Source organism: Pagrus major, chromosome 5 (genome assembly GCF_040436345.1).
Source record: "Pagrus major chromosome 5, Pma_NU_1.0".
NCBI lineage: Eukaryota > Metazoa > Chordata > Actinopteri > Spariformes > Sparidae > Pagrus > Pagrus major.
In genome coordinates this window covers 10,371,242-10,386,380 of record NC_133219.1, presented here as the reverse complement: position 1 = coordinate 10,386,380, position 15,139 = coordinate 10,371,242, and the positions used below count along the sequence as shown (strand labels likewise).

The 15,139-nt window shown below is 42.3% G+C and overlaps 1 protein-coding gene across 1 annotated transcript in view; it reads right to left on the bottom strand.

Moving 5' to 3' along the window:
- Window positions 1-15,139, bottom strand: part of adgrv1 (adhesion G protein-coupled receptor V1) — a 110,587-nt gene that overhangs the window by 54,835 nt on the left and 40,613 nt on the right. Inside the window, exons 63-88 of the mRNA XM_073465312.1 lie at window positions 14,992-15,112; window positions 14,745-14,868; window positions 14,488-14,626; window positions 14,161-14,346; window positions 13,807-14,042; window positions 13,159-13,307; window positions 12,869-13,067; window positions 12,530-12,749; window positions 12,209-12,448; window positions 11,772-11,921; window positions 11,438-11,658; window positions 11,054-11,333; window positions 10,815-10,958; window positions 10,085-10,256; window positions 9,591-9,732; window positions 8,746-9,314; window positions 8,396-8,659; window positions 7,943-8,060; window positions 7,656-7,827; window positions 7,229-7,471; window positions 5,124-5,531; window positions 4,142-4,314; window positions 3,769-4,015; window positions 3,460-3,599; window positions 2,519-2,679; window positions 2,221-2,321 (exon numbers count right to left, since the gene is read on the bottom strand). Coding sequence (XP_073321413.1) covers window positions 2,221-2,321; window positions 2,519-2,679; window positions 3,460-3,599; window positions 3,769-4,015; window positions 4,142-4,314; window positions 5,124-5,531; window positions 7,229-7,471; window positions 7,656-7,827; window positions 7,943-8,060; window positions 8,396-8,659; window positions 8,746-9,314; window positions 9,591-9,732; window positions 10,085-10,256; window positions 10,815-10,958; window positions 11,054-11,333; window positions 11,438-11,658; window positions 11,772-11,921; window positions 12,209-12,448; window positions 12,530-12,749; window positions 12,869-13,067; window positions 13,159-13,307; window positions 13,807-14,042; window positions 14,161-14,346; window positions 14,488-14,626; window positions 14,745-14,868; window positions 14,992-15,112 — 5,319 coding nt within the window. The remainder of the gene's footprint in view (window positions 1-2,220; window positions 2,322-2,518; window positions 2,680-3,459; window positions 3,600-3,768; window positions 4,016-4,141; window positions 4,315-5,123; window positions 5,532-7,228; window positions 7,472-7,655; window positions 7,828-7,942; window positions 8,061-8,395; window positions 8,660-8,745; window positions 9,315-9,590; window positions 9,733-10,084; window positions 10,257-10,814; window positions 10,959-11,053; window positions 11,334-11,437; window positions 11,659-11,771; window positions 11,922-12,208; window positions 12,449-12,529; window positions 12,750-12,868; window positions 13,068-13,158; window positions 13,308-13,806; window positions 14,043-14,160; window positions 14,347-14,487; window positions 14,627-14,744; window positions 14,869-14,991; window positions 15,113-15,139) is intronic.

Genomic DNA, 15,139 nt, shown 5'->3' with positions numbered 1-15,139 from the left:
CAAAACAGTTTCAATTCAAATAGAATGCATTTTACATATTCAGCATCTACAGTCTGTCAAATTAATCTTACAAGAACAGTACTGGCACAAACTGTACTGTACTGAGATGTACTGTGTGTATTCTACAACACGTGGAAGGTTTTATTTCTTTTGTGTTTTTTGTTTCTGCTGTCTGAGAGGCCTACTCAAGGAATTTGCTCTTACTCTAAATGTTCGTCTACATTTTTTCAAAACTCAATTATGTATCAGTCATTATTCAGCGAGAACTTTAAAGCCTTACATGTCATCATTATTTGTTACACCACAACCCTGTACTTCACATCAAAACACATAAATATATACATTTATCTCCTATAGTGATGCTTTCATTGTCTACCTATATGACATGATATTTTCCTGAAGAGAGACTGGATAGTTAATGCGTTTACTTATCCTTAAGCCTCTGAATCCATTGGCTCAGCTGGGCTTCAGTTTAATAGAATACAGATTGCCTCCAGCAAATTAGTTTTGGTGTGATGATATTACTTAGTTGCATACGTTACTTAAATACTTGTACTTAACCACAAGGGAACCCAAAATAGGCAGAACCTGTCAGGAACACTGCCAGAAACTAAACATCTGAACCACAACGTTTTGTTTCCTAAATGTTATTAGAGCCATTTCATGTTAGTTTTTATAAAATACATCTCCTCCCTGTTAAAACATCCGATAAGGGATAAACAGTTTCAGGTGCGAGGCGGGTGATTTTCTCTAGCATTGAAACACTGAATCTAAGGACAATTTATCGCGTTTTAGAATTAAGTCCACTGCACACATCACCTTATACATACATGTTATAACAATGAAGGGCGAGCCAGTCAGGAAGGTACATGTAGTGTTCTTGATTGGCCTACTTATGTTGTTGGCAGCCAGAATACTGGGCAGAGAAGCAAAAACATCATGCAACTCATGTGTTTATATATAAGGGAAGTTGTGTTTTTTCTGTTTCTCTCAATCTGCTTCAGATCTAAGATAAACTGCATACTCAAGTGAAAAGAATGACGTAATTTGGTCCATTTAAATTCAACACATCCTGTACTGTGTGCCCACCGTTACTTCCATAGTATTCCCAGCAGTACCAAAAGACCATCTAGAGGGTACATCTCACGACCAGCCCATTCAGTTAGGTCTTCAGTCAGTGATTCAAGCAGGCCTTCATCGAGTGGCCGTGAGTAGAAGGGCACAGAAACACACCCACACCAACACGTACTTTATAAACTATAGCACGATCTCAGACATGTGCGCATCCAAGGAAGAGGGCCTTACGTGCAGTACAGTACCAACAAGGAATCCGAACAGGACGGAATTTTCCATCCAAAACCCTTTTAGGTTCAGGGGCTCTGCCTGGGCCATAAACAGGTCCAGCCCAAGGTGTTAGCCCCCAACGACAGTCTGCTTTAGTAGGGGCTCGTGTTTGTCAACCAAAGAGACGGGGGACCAGTGGAAAATTACCAGTCCCGCACTCGCTCACGCACACACACACGCACACGTACACACACAGACATGAGTGGGACCAGCTGAGAGAATGACCTGCAGCCGCATATCTATCTCGCTCATTGCTTATGTGACAGCTTGCGTTTTTAATGGGCGATGGTGCGGGGGGCATGGTTGCGTTGTCAGGACGCGTCGGCCCGCAAGCTGCGCAACCAATGACATTCGATGATGTGTGTTCACGCCTATGCACATTTCCAAGAAAATACCTGTGACATGTCTAGAGGCTAGTGAGAAGGGTTGGTAGCACGTGTGTGTGTGTGTGTGTGTGTGTGTGTGTGAGAGAGAGAGAGAGAGAGTGAGTGTGAGTGTGTGCACATTTCAATTTATTTTTATATAAATGAGTGCACGAATCAGTGTGTTTTCTGTCAGTATTTGATGAAAGTGAAGGTGTGTGTTGCATTACATTACAGCATTACAGCTGTATTAATGCTTGTGAGCTACTGATTCATACAGCACAGAGAGATGAGAGTTGAATGCCTCTAAAACAATTTGCAAATCCATCTACATTAGGCTGTATAGAAAATGTGTAGATACAAATGGATGGAAATGCCAAAGAAACTAATCCAGATGGTGTGGGCATATGAAGGTCTCAGCCTTCATAATTCTTTGAACCATGAGTGCTCAATGTGACCTTTATAGTAAAGCACTGTACTACTGCACAAGATCTGAGCAGAGGAACTGTATTACCTGGGTTCCAAGGCAGCTCAGCATCATGTGAGTGAGCAGTTTGGCAGCAAACATGGGGAAACGGGAGCACAGCACGTGGGATATAATAGCCAATGCAAAGCCTGAGGATGGAGACAGAGAGAACCAATTTTAATGATTAATCAATAAATTATTTATATAACATATCAGCCGTGGCTTTTTATAGCAATGTGGGAGGAATGTGGAAGATCAAACTCCAAAGAAAAAGAAAGCCGAAGAAAAGGCAGGTAGGTAGTGCACAAAAAGAGAAGACATACAGTAGAGGGTGTGTGTTTGATACCTGAGATGCAGATAAATCCCGAGGCATAGAAGGCCTCGTTGTAGGATGCAAGAGTGGCAAACTCTGCGTAGGCCGTGTAGATAGACAAGTGGGAGCAGGCACATTCCACATAGTTCCCACTCTCTTTCACAACCCTGCAGTATTGACCATCTGATGACCAGCTAGAGGAGGAGAGGAGAGGAGAGGAGAGGAGAGGAGAGGAGAGGAGAGGAGAGGAGAGGAGAGGAGAGGAGAGGAGAGGAGAGGAGAGGATGTATCATCATGTCCAATTTGCTCTCAGGTGTCACCGTTATCTGTTGTCACCGTGACCTTTAGCATTCAAAGAGGCTGTACAACATACCCAAACATTATTATCATGTTTATGCTGGATTTGGTTTCAAAAGTATCACACAAGAACAACAAGCACAACAAGAAAATCATGCAGCAACATTGACCTTTCCCTGACAGTGACTTTTCCGCTCTTTTTACCCTCCATCTCAACCTTTTGTTTCCGAGGGCACATTGTCCAAGTGGCTGTTCCAGCCAATTCTTAACTCGTAACAGTGTGTTCTAGCCAAGTCCCATTCCACACCCCAGGAATGTCCTCAACAAACTGACTCCAAGTGGGAGGATTCAGAGTGTGGTGGACTGAATGTTCAGATAGGAAACATAGGAGAGATATAACTTCCCCTGTGGCCAGAGAGGCCTTACTTGGTCTTTTGCCCTTTACTTGGAAAACTGTGTGTACTTATATGTATGGTATCAGAGAGAGGCTGTAAATGGGTTAATTAAGAGATAAAAAAGGTTTCAGTAGCCATAAACAAGACTAAACACATGCTGCTGATATTACCAGGTAATCTTGAAGCGATCATGGCTGTATTATCGAGAATAGAAACATTGAGTGTAAATTGGCTGCTTTAAGCTTAGCATGCATTAGAACAGGTGCGTCTGTGGTATATTACCTTGCAGTGGTCTGGTTCCAGAGAAGGCACATAGACCGCCCCGGTTTAACTTGCTGACCAGGGCTGTGGATACGATACACCACCTCATTACCATCTTCTAGGGGTCGTGACCCTCTGTTTTGGAGGCTGGCTGAGAATACCTAAAGTAGATATAAACAGAAGAAGAGAGGGGAGTTTAGCTGTGGAGTGAGCTACAAAAAATAATGGCTAGTTTACACTGGAGTAATACTGCCACCTGCTGTTTTTAATCAAACACAATTACCCACTTGGAGGCAAATATGCAGTCTAATTATATCAGTGGTTCCCTACCTTCCCATTGAGAGCAGTGATTGTATCATTGGTGAGAAACCAGTGTTCAGTTCTAAACTCTGTTAGCTGAATGCGGCTGAGGTTGCCACAGTCAGCAGTGGAGGTTGCTGGTACTGCCAGCAGAGTATCTGGGAGCTGGAAGAAGTCAGCGTTACGGCCTCTGAATCTATGTCCATTGATCTGTGTGGGGTACCACTGGAAGGCAGAAATGGTCATATATGGACATGTTTCCAGGACGGTAGCCCTTCTGGAGAAATTAAACAAAAAGAAAAAGAAATTAAAAAAACATTGTTCTGAAGGAATATGTATGGAGAGGTTGTATCCAACATGCTCAACATCGTAAAATGTTTCCTTTTTGAGAATTGATACTTACATCTCACATTGACTGTGTGTGAGGATGCTGAATGCAAATCGCTCAGCCACCTCAGCAAGATGGCTAAGGCCTCTGGTGTCGACTCTACTGGGATTGGCCAAGGCACATAGCAGGTCATAGGTCAGATTGCTGCTGCTTTCCTGTAAGGTAGTCCTCTCTGCCTCTGCAAGCACCTGGCTCAGAGGAAAAAGAGATACACAGGGAGAGAGAATGAAGATTTTTTCTGTATTAGTCAAGCAAGTATGCTCTAGGAAACAGTCTGCTCTAGTAGAGTTTGGAAGTTTATCTCTCTCATATTTGTATTTGTGATCTGCAGTGCTCTACACTGCCTTGTTCGCTTCTCTCTATATGCTCCCACGTATCCTCATGCTGTGTAACTCTTTTCTGCTGTCTCCGCTCTCTCTTCCGTCCCTGCACACTCCATCTTGTTAAATTACAGTCAAGTCTCCGCTTGTCTGGAGGCTGAGGAAGTGCAATACTGTATGTACTCTTACATCAGAGCAGCGCAGTGACAGCAGCTCTCAAGCAGTGACAACTGAGACCTTTTCAGATGACAAACTGCTCCTTAGATTTGTTGGAGTAGTGAAGCAGTGGTGATGCGTGCCCTTTAGTGTAGATCTGTCTGACACAGAGGACTACAATGGCTTAAAAGCTTTAAGTGGTGAAAAAATCAAATCATGCAGAAGCAGGTCCCTCATTACTGACTCATTATACAATCATTTATAAAAAATTAAACACAAATCAGTTTATTTGAACAAACAGCTGGGAAAAGTCAAATATATGTATCACCAAATATGTTCATATGGACAATATGATAATTCTTTGGAGAAAATCACTTGTTTCAGAGTAATAAGTTCAATTACCAGAAAAACTAAAATTAACAATTTTATCTGCTCTTCCACGTTAAATTAGAAGGAATGTAATTAAAATAAGGTTTTGGTATTAGTTTGCAGACAAATCTTTTTGTTCTCAACCCTCTTACCTTCCCCAGGGCCTCGAGCACTGCTGCCATCTGCTCACGACTTAGAGGTTTATCGACTTTATTAATGAGTCCTTGCAGCACCTGGTTCAATATAGTTGTGTCAAGAGGCTGATGTAATTGGTCCAGTAAGACCCACACAGCTTCACTTGCTGCATTTGACACCAGAGTCACATTAGCCAGCCCAAACTGAGGGTGCACTCTGGCTCCCCCTGTTGCATTGTAGAGCTCCACCTGGAAGCGCTTCGGTGTGGGAAGCGATGAACTGAGGTCAGGTGTGAGGATAATGTCCAATGATGTATTACGGTGGCCCACATCGAAGGTAAGCCTACCCTCCTGTTTAGGAAAGTCCATGCCTGCTTTAGCAGGCCGGATTATGGTGGGACCCACCAACTCCTCTCTGGGGAGCTCCTAGAGGAAAAACAGAAATGATTTGTGTTGGATGGAGTCTTGTTAGCCAGCATTGTTTTGCATCAACACATGTAATACACCCACAAAATGTAAAAACATTAACATGAGCATGCAACTTGGAACAAGTAAAAGAAAACATCTGTGCATCCGACTTCTCTAGAATACTAAAGGCCCAATTTTCATTTGGTGAATAGCGTCCACGTGGTCTACATTCCAAAAGCAGATCTGGTGAACTAGTAGTACTAATACTAATACTAATACACAGTGTCAAAATACTCTGTAACAGTTAAAAGTCCTGCATTCAAATTGTTACTTCAGTAAAATGAATTAAGTTTAATTAGAAAAATGTACTAAAAGTATTAAAAGTAAAAGCACTTAATGCAATAAAATGTCCCCTTTGTGATTATTATGGCTCATACATTAATGAAAAGCAGGATTTTACATAGCTGGTTGAGGTGGAGCTCATTTTGAACTATTTTGAATTGGACTGCAACTAATGCAACTCATTATGGATTAATCTGCTGATTATTAATTAATTGATTGGTTGTTTGGTTTGTAAAAATTCAGAAAATAGTGAGAATCATCATCACAGTTACCCAGAACCCAAAGTGGGCCCACTCTCACAATGTTGGTTATGTCCAACCAACAGTCCAAACTTCAACATTATTACAAATATATTACAAGTACATGAGTGAAATTGACCATGTTATGAAAGTATGATGTAATCAAAAGGTAAGGGCTTTTATTATGCATCAAACTTTGTGACAATACCACTGAATACTCTATGCCCCTGAACTGCCTGTAGCAAAGACATATTTAATCATAGTGCCTCAGAGAAAATGGGGCTGGTAATGAGATCAAACAGGTTTGGAGAGAAGGGAACATTGGTCATCATCAGCATCAATAAACCGTGACCATTATTAATATATCCATATCCAAGCAGTGTAGCTGGCTGAGGGTAGACTGATATCTTCAAGGGACCTCCATCAGAAGAAAAATAACGACTAAATACAATTTAGTTAAAAAAAATATCTAAAAATACCTGTGCAAGTTAAATCAGGAGTATATTATGCAAAGTAAGTAGTTTTGTGTTGATCTTTCTAGCAATTTTGCATTAAGAGAAATCAACTATGACTCAATTTTACTACTATGAAGAAGAATTTAGAGCAAGCAAACATCGAATGCCCTTCATTCTGCTTCAACAGTAATTTTCCAGTATTGTTAAATGAGGAAATAACTGCGAGACAAAATGACCACAATGTGCAGTACAGCCCAACATTGGTGCTCACAGTATACAATACGCAGAGCATGACATAATGAAGTAATCAAGTTTTTCTAACTAGTTCAAATAATGATGATGTTATGAAAGAGACTAATTTGATCAGTATACCATTACATTTGTCTGCTGAAGCGTGTGGTGAGTCAGGTCAATGAAAGTGGTCAGACAGAGACAGTAACATTGTTCAGGTGTTACGACTGAGGAAAATATCTTATTTCAGCTGGTGAATGGTTGGAATCATGTTGGCCTTGACTTTATATGAGATTTCCTACAACACCTACGAGGCAAAGCTAAAAAAAACAAAAGTGCTTTCAAAAGATAAGTCAAATAACAGTGTTAAATTCAACCGATTACAAATACTATTTCAAACATTTGCACAATAATTTTGTTGCATTGCTTGTTATCTGTTTGTTCTTACCACTGTGCGGTATTGTACAGACATGACTGAAGCTGTGCTTGCTCGTCTGTAGACTTGGAGACTGAGCCTTGTGGTCATCAGAGTGGCAATGGGCAGCCTATGGCCCACAGCAAAGTAAATGATGCCTTGTGGATCGTCACTCTCTGCCAAGGTGATGTTGGCAAACCGGGTGGTCTCATTGATGGTAGCTCCAGCACCCACCTGATAAATCTCCACCAAGAACCACGCCTGGAATTCTGGTTCCTACCGCAATACAAACGAAAGATTATTTTACATTTCTTATGAATACACAGATAAAGAAAAACATTATTCTTCTACCTCATTTGTGATCTACCCTTATACTGCAGGATTGAGCGGATTACAAGGGCAGACAGATACCGACATGCTGCAGCACTGCTTTCACCAGGGGCCACTGCCTCTTTCTCACCTCATCATCCTGTACCTCCACAGTGAGAGCACAGATGATCTCTCCTCTGCTACACAGCGCAGTTCCTGAGGTCTGCACCAGCTGTCTGGTTAGGTTGACTCCATTGTTGACAAGAGTTAGTGCTGCCTTGCTGAAGGTAGCTCTCCAGAACACCTGCAAATCCTCAAAGGCTCTGAACAAAAGAAAGAAGAGCAGACTAAATAACTTGGTTGCAGTCAAATATTGAACCTTTTTCGCGGACAATTTGTTATTAACCTCAATTTCTAACCAAAAGCTTATTTTATTACCTGTTTTCCTGTCTCTGAAGAAAGAGGAGAGCAGTTCTGTTCTCTGAATCCTCATCCAGAACTTGGCCCATCAGGGAATTGAAGCTAAACCCTACAATACCGTTATGGAAGTCACTCCCTGGTATGGACAGAGGGAAGAATAAAACAGAATGAATGCAGATTAATCTCCTCATAATGTCACAATCTTATAATAATTTTCATTTTTGTAAATGATCATACAGGCAGAATAATCAAATAAGCTGGCTACTGCAGTGATTATGTGAGGCCTGAAATAGCAGCTGGTGACAAATGTAGCAGTGACCTCATGCAAATTAAATGGCATTAGGAAACTGAAGAAAAACGCTGACATACACATGTCTGTGAGTCAATTTGATTAGACCCTCGCATAATTTTTAATTGCTGGAACACACCCGAGCATAACAGTCAAGCAAAGATCTTTTACTCATTATTTACCAAGGATAGTGATCTTGGTAAAAGCTCCAAAGTCCTGGTATGGACTGTCTGTGATTTGTGCACCTCCCTCTGGATCACTGAGGTAAATGAAGAATACTTCCTGTCCCTCAGGCTCTGAGTCATCCAAAATGAGGAGGATGACTTCTGCCTCATTCTGACCAGCCTGAAAGGAAACTATAGTGGACTCCAAGCGGAAGTCCTGTTGCTCCTTTGCAAGGTTCCCAACAGGTTCCAGAGTGAATGGAGGAGGTGTTGTACTTCCATCTGGATAAAAGACCACAGCAACACATTATATTACAATATAATGCTGCAATGGAGAAATAAAGCAGTGCAGCAAAACAAACACAAACCTCCATATGCTTGGACCCGAACCCTCACATCCCCAGCTGCACTGTCGGATCTGCGCACCCTCAGAACCACCTTCCTCTCCTGCTGGGTCTCCTCATCCCTGTCCTCAGGTATCTGGACCAGTTCAGGTCCGATACTCAGCACTCCTCCGGTCACATCACTGGCCAGGATGGTGACATTGGCCACACTGTGCTGAGGGTTGAGGCGAGGAGCGGACTCTGCCCAAGTTAAGTCTGGAGTAAGGACTTGAACATCTGTAAGGTTGATGTGAAAGTACTCATCAGCCTCTGAAAGAGAGTCATCAAGTATTGAAAGGTGGAAGGAAGTATTGGTTTGGCGAGGTGAGTCAAAGACCAAACGGCCATCTGGCACTGCAATAAAGTCCTCTCCTGCTGCTGCACTGCCTGCTACTGTTGTATAGGACAGGCGGGTGCTGTTGCTACGAGAACCGTAGAGTCTCTGAACATAAAGTGTTATTGTCTGGATGTCCTCTGCAATGACGAGCTTCCGGGAATCGGGGGCAAACTGGTAGATTCCCATTGGCTCCACTTCTGCCACAGTAAATCCTGACCTGTGCAGGAGGACAGACATCGGAGAGAGGCTACATTTGACGTAGACTAAATATTCAAATTGTTTTTGCTATTTAAATAACATTAGTAACATTAGGATGTCATCTCTTAGGGTGTTATGGCATAATTAGCAAAGGAAATCACTGAAAGAGTTTGAGAGAAGTTGCTTTTTCATGAACATATATGATCTGTAGAAATAAAAAACGCCACCAAACTAACAACTGCAACATGTACCAGGTTTGTATTCCTACAACTCCAGACCACTGTGAAACCATTACCTGAGCTTGACAGTACCGGCAGCAGAACTGCTGGAGGTGGCAGCACTGAGGTGTATAGCATACGAAGCTGCCTCAGATGCATCAGCAACAGCTGTGAGCGATATGTCTTTAGTCCTCTCTCCATGGGCCATCTTCAGTGAGCCTGAATATGAAGAAAGGAGCAAATTACCTGCAGTTAATAGCGCAAGTTATCATTAGTCCAAGATAATGTTAGGCATCAGTCTGAACACCAGACAACAAGCATATAGATAGATAGAGGTCTTGTATTAATCCCAAATTTGGAAATTCCTGATATTTCTTTGAGGATACTGAAAGGCATGCACAAAATAGAAAATTAAAATAGGAACAAATGAGGCATTAAAGCATTGATTGTTCTACTATTATTGTTCTATACTACTTCACATTAAATCATTTGAAAAAAATAATGAAAGTGGTTTGAGACAGTGTGTGATTCTACACTGCTTCAGACATCATTAACTCTCTTGGTGTTTTACCTGAGCTTGGGGTGATAGTTCCCAGTCCAAGACCAGGTGGAGCCTGTCCTGAAGGATACCCAGCTGTCCACTGCACCCTGATGTCCCCAAAAAGGCCTGTTCTTGTCACTTTTGCCTCACATGTTCCTGTTTCTATACTTGAAACCTGAAGAGCCAGGAAGGCAAATCCAACCTGCACAACATATGTGAGAGAAGACAGTTGATGATGCTGTTATCTTATTGCTTCCTTTAACATTAAAACAGTAAATAAGCCATTTATTATGAGGTATCTTTATGTAGTATGCACAGAAGGTCTGTTCATTAAATGTCATTGTTAGCATCTAGTTAAATGTATTAGCCCTCGTGTGTTACATGGACCTTTCAATAGGCTTGACAAGAAACACTTGAGTGTTCACAGAGCAGTCAAGGACTCGGCACTAACTCAGTTATCAAGGTTTTACATACATCTCAAATTATATTAAAGTCTGTGAAGAGTCATATCAGAGGAATATGGTGCAGTAAGTCCAAGTCTGTTCTCTGGCAGTCGAGAAATAATTGAATAAACTGATGTATAATGATTAATTTTCTATCAGTGCAATTTCATCATTCAATGAAAGGAATCTTTCACAATGAGCAAGTCACCAGAAGGAACATACACCCTAATGAAATGTCCTAAAGCAAAGCACTGAGGCCCGACCTTACATATATATCATATATAAAAGAACAAAAAAACCCCACAACCACAACTCACCTCTGAGCTGGCAGCTTCTTCAGGCACAGCCACTGTAGCAACACTGGCCTCATGAAGGAGACGAGGAGGAGAGCCGAGGACGGGACTGACTAGTCTCACATCAGTCAGCTCTGCCTTAAAGCTCTCACCGACTGACAAAAACACCTACAAAGAGAAAAGCAGACAAAACAAACAAATGTTATATGGGTGGGTATTTTATTTCATTTTTCAAGTCTTAATTTCCTTATGTCTTTGCTCACCTGGCTGCTGATTGGCACAGTGATAGAACTGAAGGTCTCTCCCTCTCTCATGAACAGCCTTCCTTCAGCTCGTCCTCCCAGTATCTCCTCGATATCCATCACTTCATCAATCCCTCCACTGATCTTATAGCCCACGCTGGCATTGCCAAACAGCCCGGCCAGCCTGGTGACATTCATAACCAGTGCTCTGGTTACCTCAGACCCTGCGCCTATTACCACCATAGACTGCTGCTCAGGGTTCAGGGAAAAGACACCGTGGGGCTCATCGTTGGCAAGCACCCTAAGGTTGAGAGAGGACGATTCATCTCAAGTTAATTCAATTTTAGACTTTTTCCTTGAAATTTGATACATGTTATTGAGTTTAACAGAGCCATCACAACAAACCTGATGCGCGTTGTGATGAGGTTTGGGTTGGCATCCAATGTAGCACCCCCCTCCACAGCAGAGAGACGGACAGTGTAGAGCTCCTCCAGCTCTGGCACTGTATCGGGCATCAGGCTGACGAAAATTTCTGCCTCTCTTTGGCCTTCCAGGATCATTACTGAGCCAGCTAAGGCTAGGAAGTCACCTGCTATATCTGAGTCACTCTGTATCTGCCAATGCACCTGAGGTGTGACAGAAAGTGTGGTTTAAAAGTGGACACAAAGAATTCAGCTAGTATAATCACTGATACTGGATGTGATTGATAAATAACAAATGTATATTGATGTAGGATTACCGTGATGTTACCCATGACACCCTCTCTGCGTGTAATTGACAGAGAAATGTTAAATGGGCCCTCTGCTCCTGTGGATTCATTGTAGACACGCTCTTGAAGAGCATCCTCAGTGAACTGGACTATACCATTTGGGTCACCAAACTTCTCTATCTGGGAGAGAAAAGCACATTGGGAGAGAATAGGGGTGAGTAGGGTGCTGAGGATTGCATCCCATTACACTGAATAAAAGGTGAAGAGTTAATTCGCGAAAACAGATAAAAGCCAGCCGTAAATGAATAAACAAACACCAGTTAATTAATATTCCCTGGAGTTCACAATTAAAAAACATAATTGAGGAAAATAAATCAAAATGAACAACAATTTTGATAAGAAACCGTATGGTCCTTGTTCAACAGTCTTAACTGATTCAATCTTGCAGGCATTGTACAATGAAGTACCTTCAGTGTTATGGACCCAGCTTGAGGATCAACATCCAACTCTCCAGACATAATGCTGAGTTCTATTACAAACGTCTCCTCCACCTCCACCTCCCCATGGGGGAGAATCCGCAGCTCTATCGAGCGTGTACCCTCCTCTCCATCCCTGAAGAAGAATGACCCGTTCACAGGTTCTCTAATGTCTGTATTGGATGGAGGAAGGACGTCTCTGCTGTTAGGGCCACGGATGAACCAAGCAACCTGTAAGTGAAACCAGTTTGAATTAGCTGATGTGCATAAAGAAAAACTTTCTTTATTGGCAGAAGGTGTTGTTTCTCTTACTGTTGCATCACCCACAAGGCCCCCTGCTCTCTCCAAAACAAGATTGAGTTTGAGAGTGGAGTTAGGGTTGACCAGAGTGATTAGGCTCTCATTGAGGAAACGGACCACTCCACTTAGAGAGTCACTTTTGGCGATGGTTACCCTGGCAACACGTTGAGAGCCTAGAACTGCTCCCCCTGTAGCTCCAACAAGTAGGACCTCAAAGATCTCTGCATATTCGCTGGGGGAGATAATTTCAGTGTTGAATTGGAATTAAATAACGCCTTCACTCATTATAGTCTTAAATTCATGTTTTTTTCTCTACAGTTCAACTCAGAGCTTATTGTTTTCTCCTCTCACCTGTCTAGGTCATCTACAATAGTGACATTGATGTGGCTGGTATTCTGGCCATGGACAAACATCACTGAGCCATTATTCAGAATGTAGTCGAGGTCAGGGGTTGCACCCTGACCTCTGGAAATGAACTGAGCTGAGACCAGTCCATATGAGCCCACTCTCCTCACCACTGGGATCAACACTGAGCCCACATCCTCCTCAACTGAAACAAAGAAAGCAAAGAAATGTTTACATGTAGCAGATCATTTTTTAATATCTTCTCTGTATCAAATTGCCTCTGTTTTGACTCTTACCTGTGATGTTAGAATAGTCCTCCCTGAACTCCAGGATACCTTCAGCATTGTCATTCTTTAGTATGACCACAGTAAGAGTAGAGATGTTACCTATAGCTGGAGGCTGGTCCTGCTGGAGACCTGACTCCATCACGGTGTAGTCCACACCACTGACCACCAGAGGGGGACACAGAATGAAGAGTCAATGACAGGAATCCTTGAGGCTCTGCGCTGTCTACTGTATATTATGAATTACTACAATCCTCCAGTATGGAGCAAATTTCCTACAAAAAACAAACATGTCCTACGATTCACTAACAAACTATGTGGTTTACAAATACAAAACATAATTAATAAACTAATGTACATGTAATACAAAACATACTAATGAAACAAATACACAATATATTCCTAATAGATCCTGCTTCAGAAACAAATACAGCATTTTCAGCAGTCTTACAAGATAAAATAGTTATAGCTTACTAAGATCAACAAATATGTGATATTTGGCACATTACTACCGCTGTGATTGTGCAGGAAATTAGCTACATACTCCACTCCAGCGCCATTTGCAACAGCCTTTTTGAGCAATAACACTCACTACCTGCAGAAGCTAAAATTCAGCTTTCAACCAACAAAGTTTTTAATCTGTTCCTCCATATCCTTTACCTGACATTGACTAGCTCCACTTCAGTGATGTTGAGGAAGAACATCTCAGGCCCCTCTGGAAGATTGTCATCCTGGATATGCAGTGTGACTTGTTGTGAGGTCTGGCCTGGGGTAAAGAGCAGACGCCCTGAAGCTGAAGCAAAGTCCTCTCCGCTGACCCCTGTGTGGCCTGAGGTCTGGTAGGTCACCCACACACTGCCCAGACTTCCTAAGGAGCGATTGACTGTCACATTGACCTGCAGTAAAGAGAGAAAATGACAGTTGACTCCGTATTCACAACCTCATCTGTTAATGATCGTACTCAGGATTATGAGCAGATCTTTAAACGTATCAGCCCCATGTTGTTGACCTCACCATTCCCTCCTCCTCGGTCGCCATGATCTGGTGTTGGGTGAGGGAGAACAGGCCGTATGGGTTGTCACTGGCTGCCATAATAATCCTGGCACGCTTGGCCATGGGACTGATTTCCAGTCCAGAAGTGGCGGAGGTCAGTGTAAGCTGGTACTCACGGTGCTCTTCGGGGAGTTCATCATCCAGGGCCTGGAGTTAATGATGGACATGACAAGGGAATTTTAATACAAAGCACACAGAGAGACATTATCGTCAAGCAATTTGGTCTGCACATATGTATTCTGCAATCTAGATTTTTTAGTGAACTCTACAATCTATATTACTCAGTACCTTCAGCAAAATGGTGGCAACAGACTGTCTGTCTCTCATGATCACAGTGCCAGAGATGGCTTCAAACTCAGAAACCAAAGCAGGAGTGATATTCCAGTATACCTGGACCTCTCCAAACATACCTGGTCCTCGCACAAGGCTGGGGGATAAACACAAGGATTTTGATATTAAATTCTCAACTAATATATCCAGACAGTTAAATTTATAACTCTTATTTGTCTTCCTAGGTTAGTGATACAGTTTGATATTAATCTCACCTGACCACGGCACTACCATTGTAATCTCCCTGGGGTTCTCCAATGAGGATCTTCCTGGAAGACTCTGCTATTCCAATAATCCCCAGGGCAGCCTTATCTGCCCTGATAGTGATGGTGGCCATGCCTGGAGGATTACAAGACAGACGAGGGTAGTAAAGACAGAGAGGACAGATGGATATGATTATTGCATCCATGAAAGACAATGCTGAAAATACTGTTCATTTCTTCTTCTTTCATAAATACTGACCATTTAAGGGGTCGATGACAGCACTGCTCGCAGCAGGAAACAGCCGGACAGTGAAATGCTCATCTCCTTCCAGTACAGTGTCAGCGAGTGCTCTGACCATAAACGTCTTCATCGACTCAGTCTGGAAAGTGTGAAAAATATAGCATAT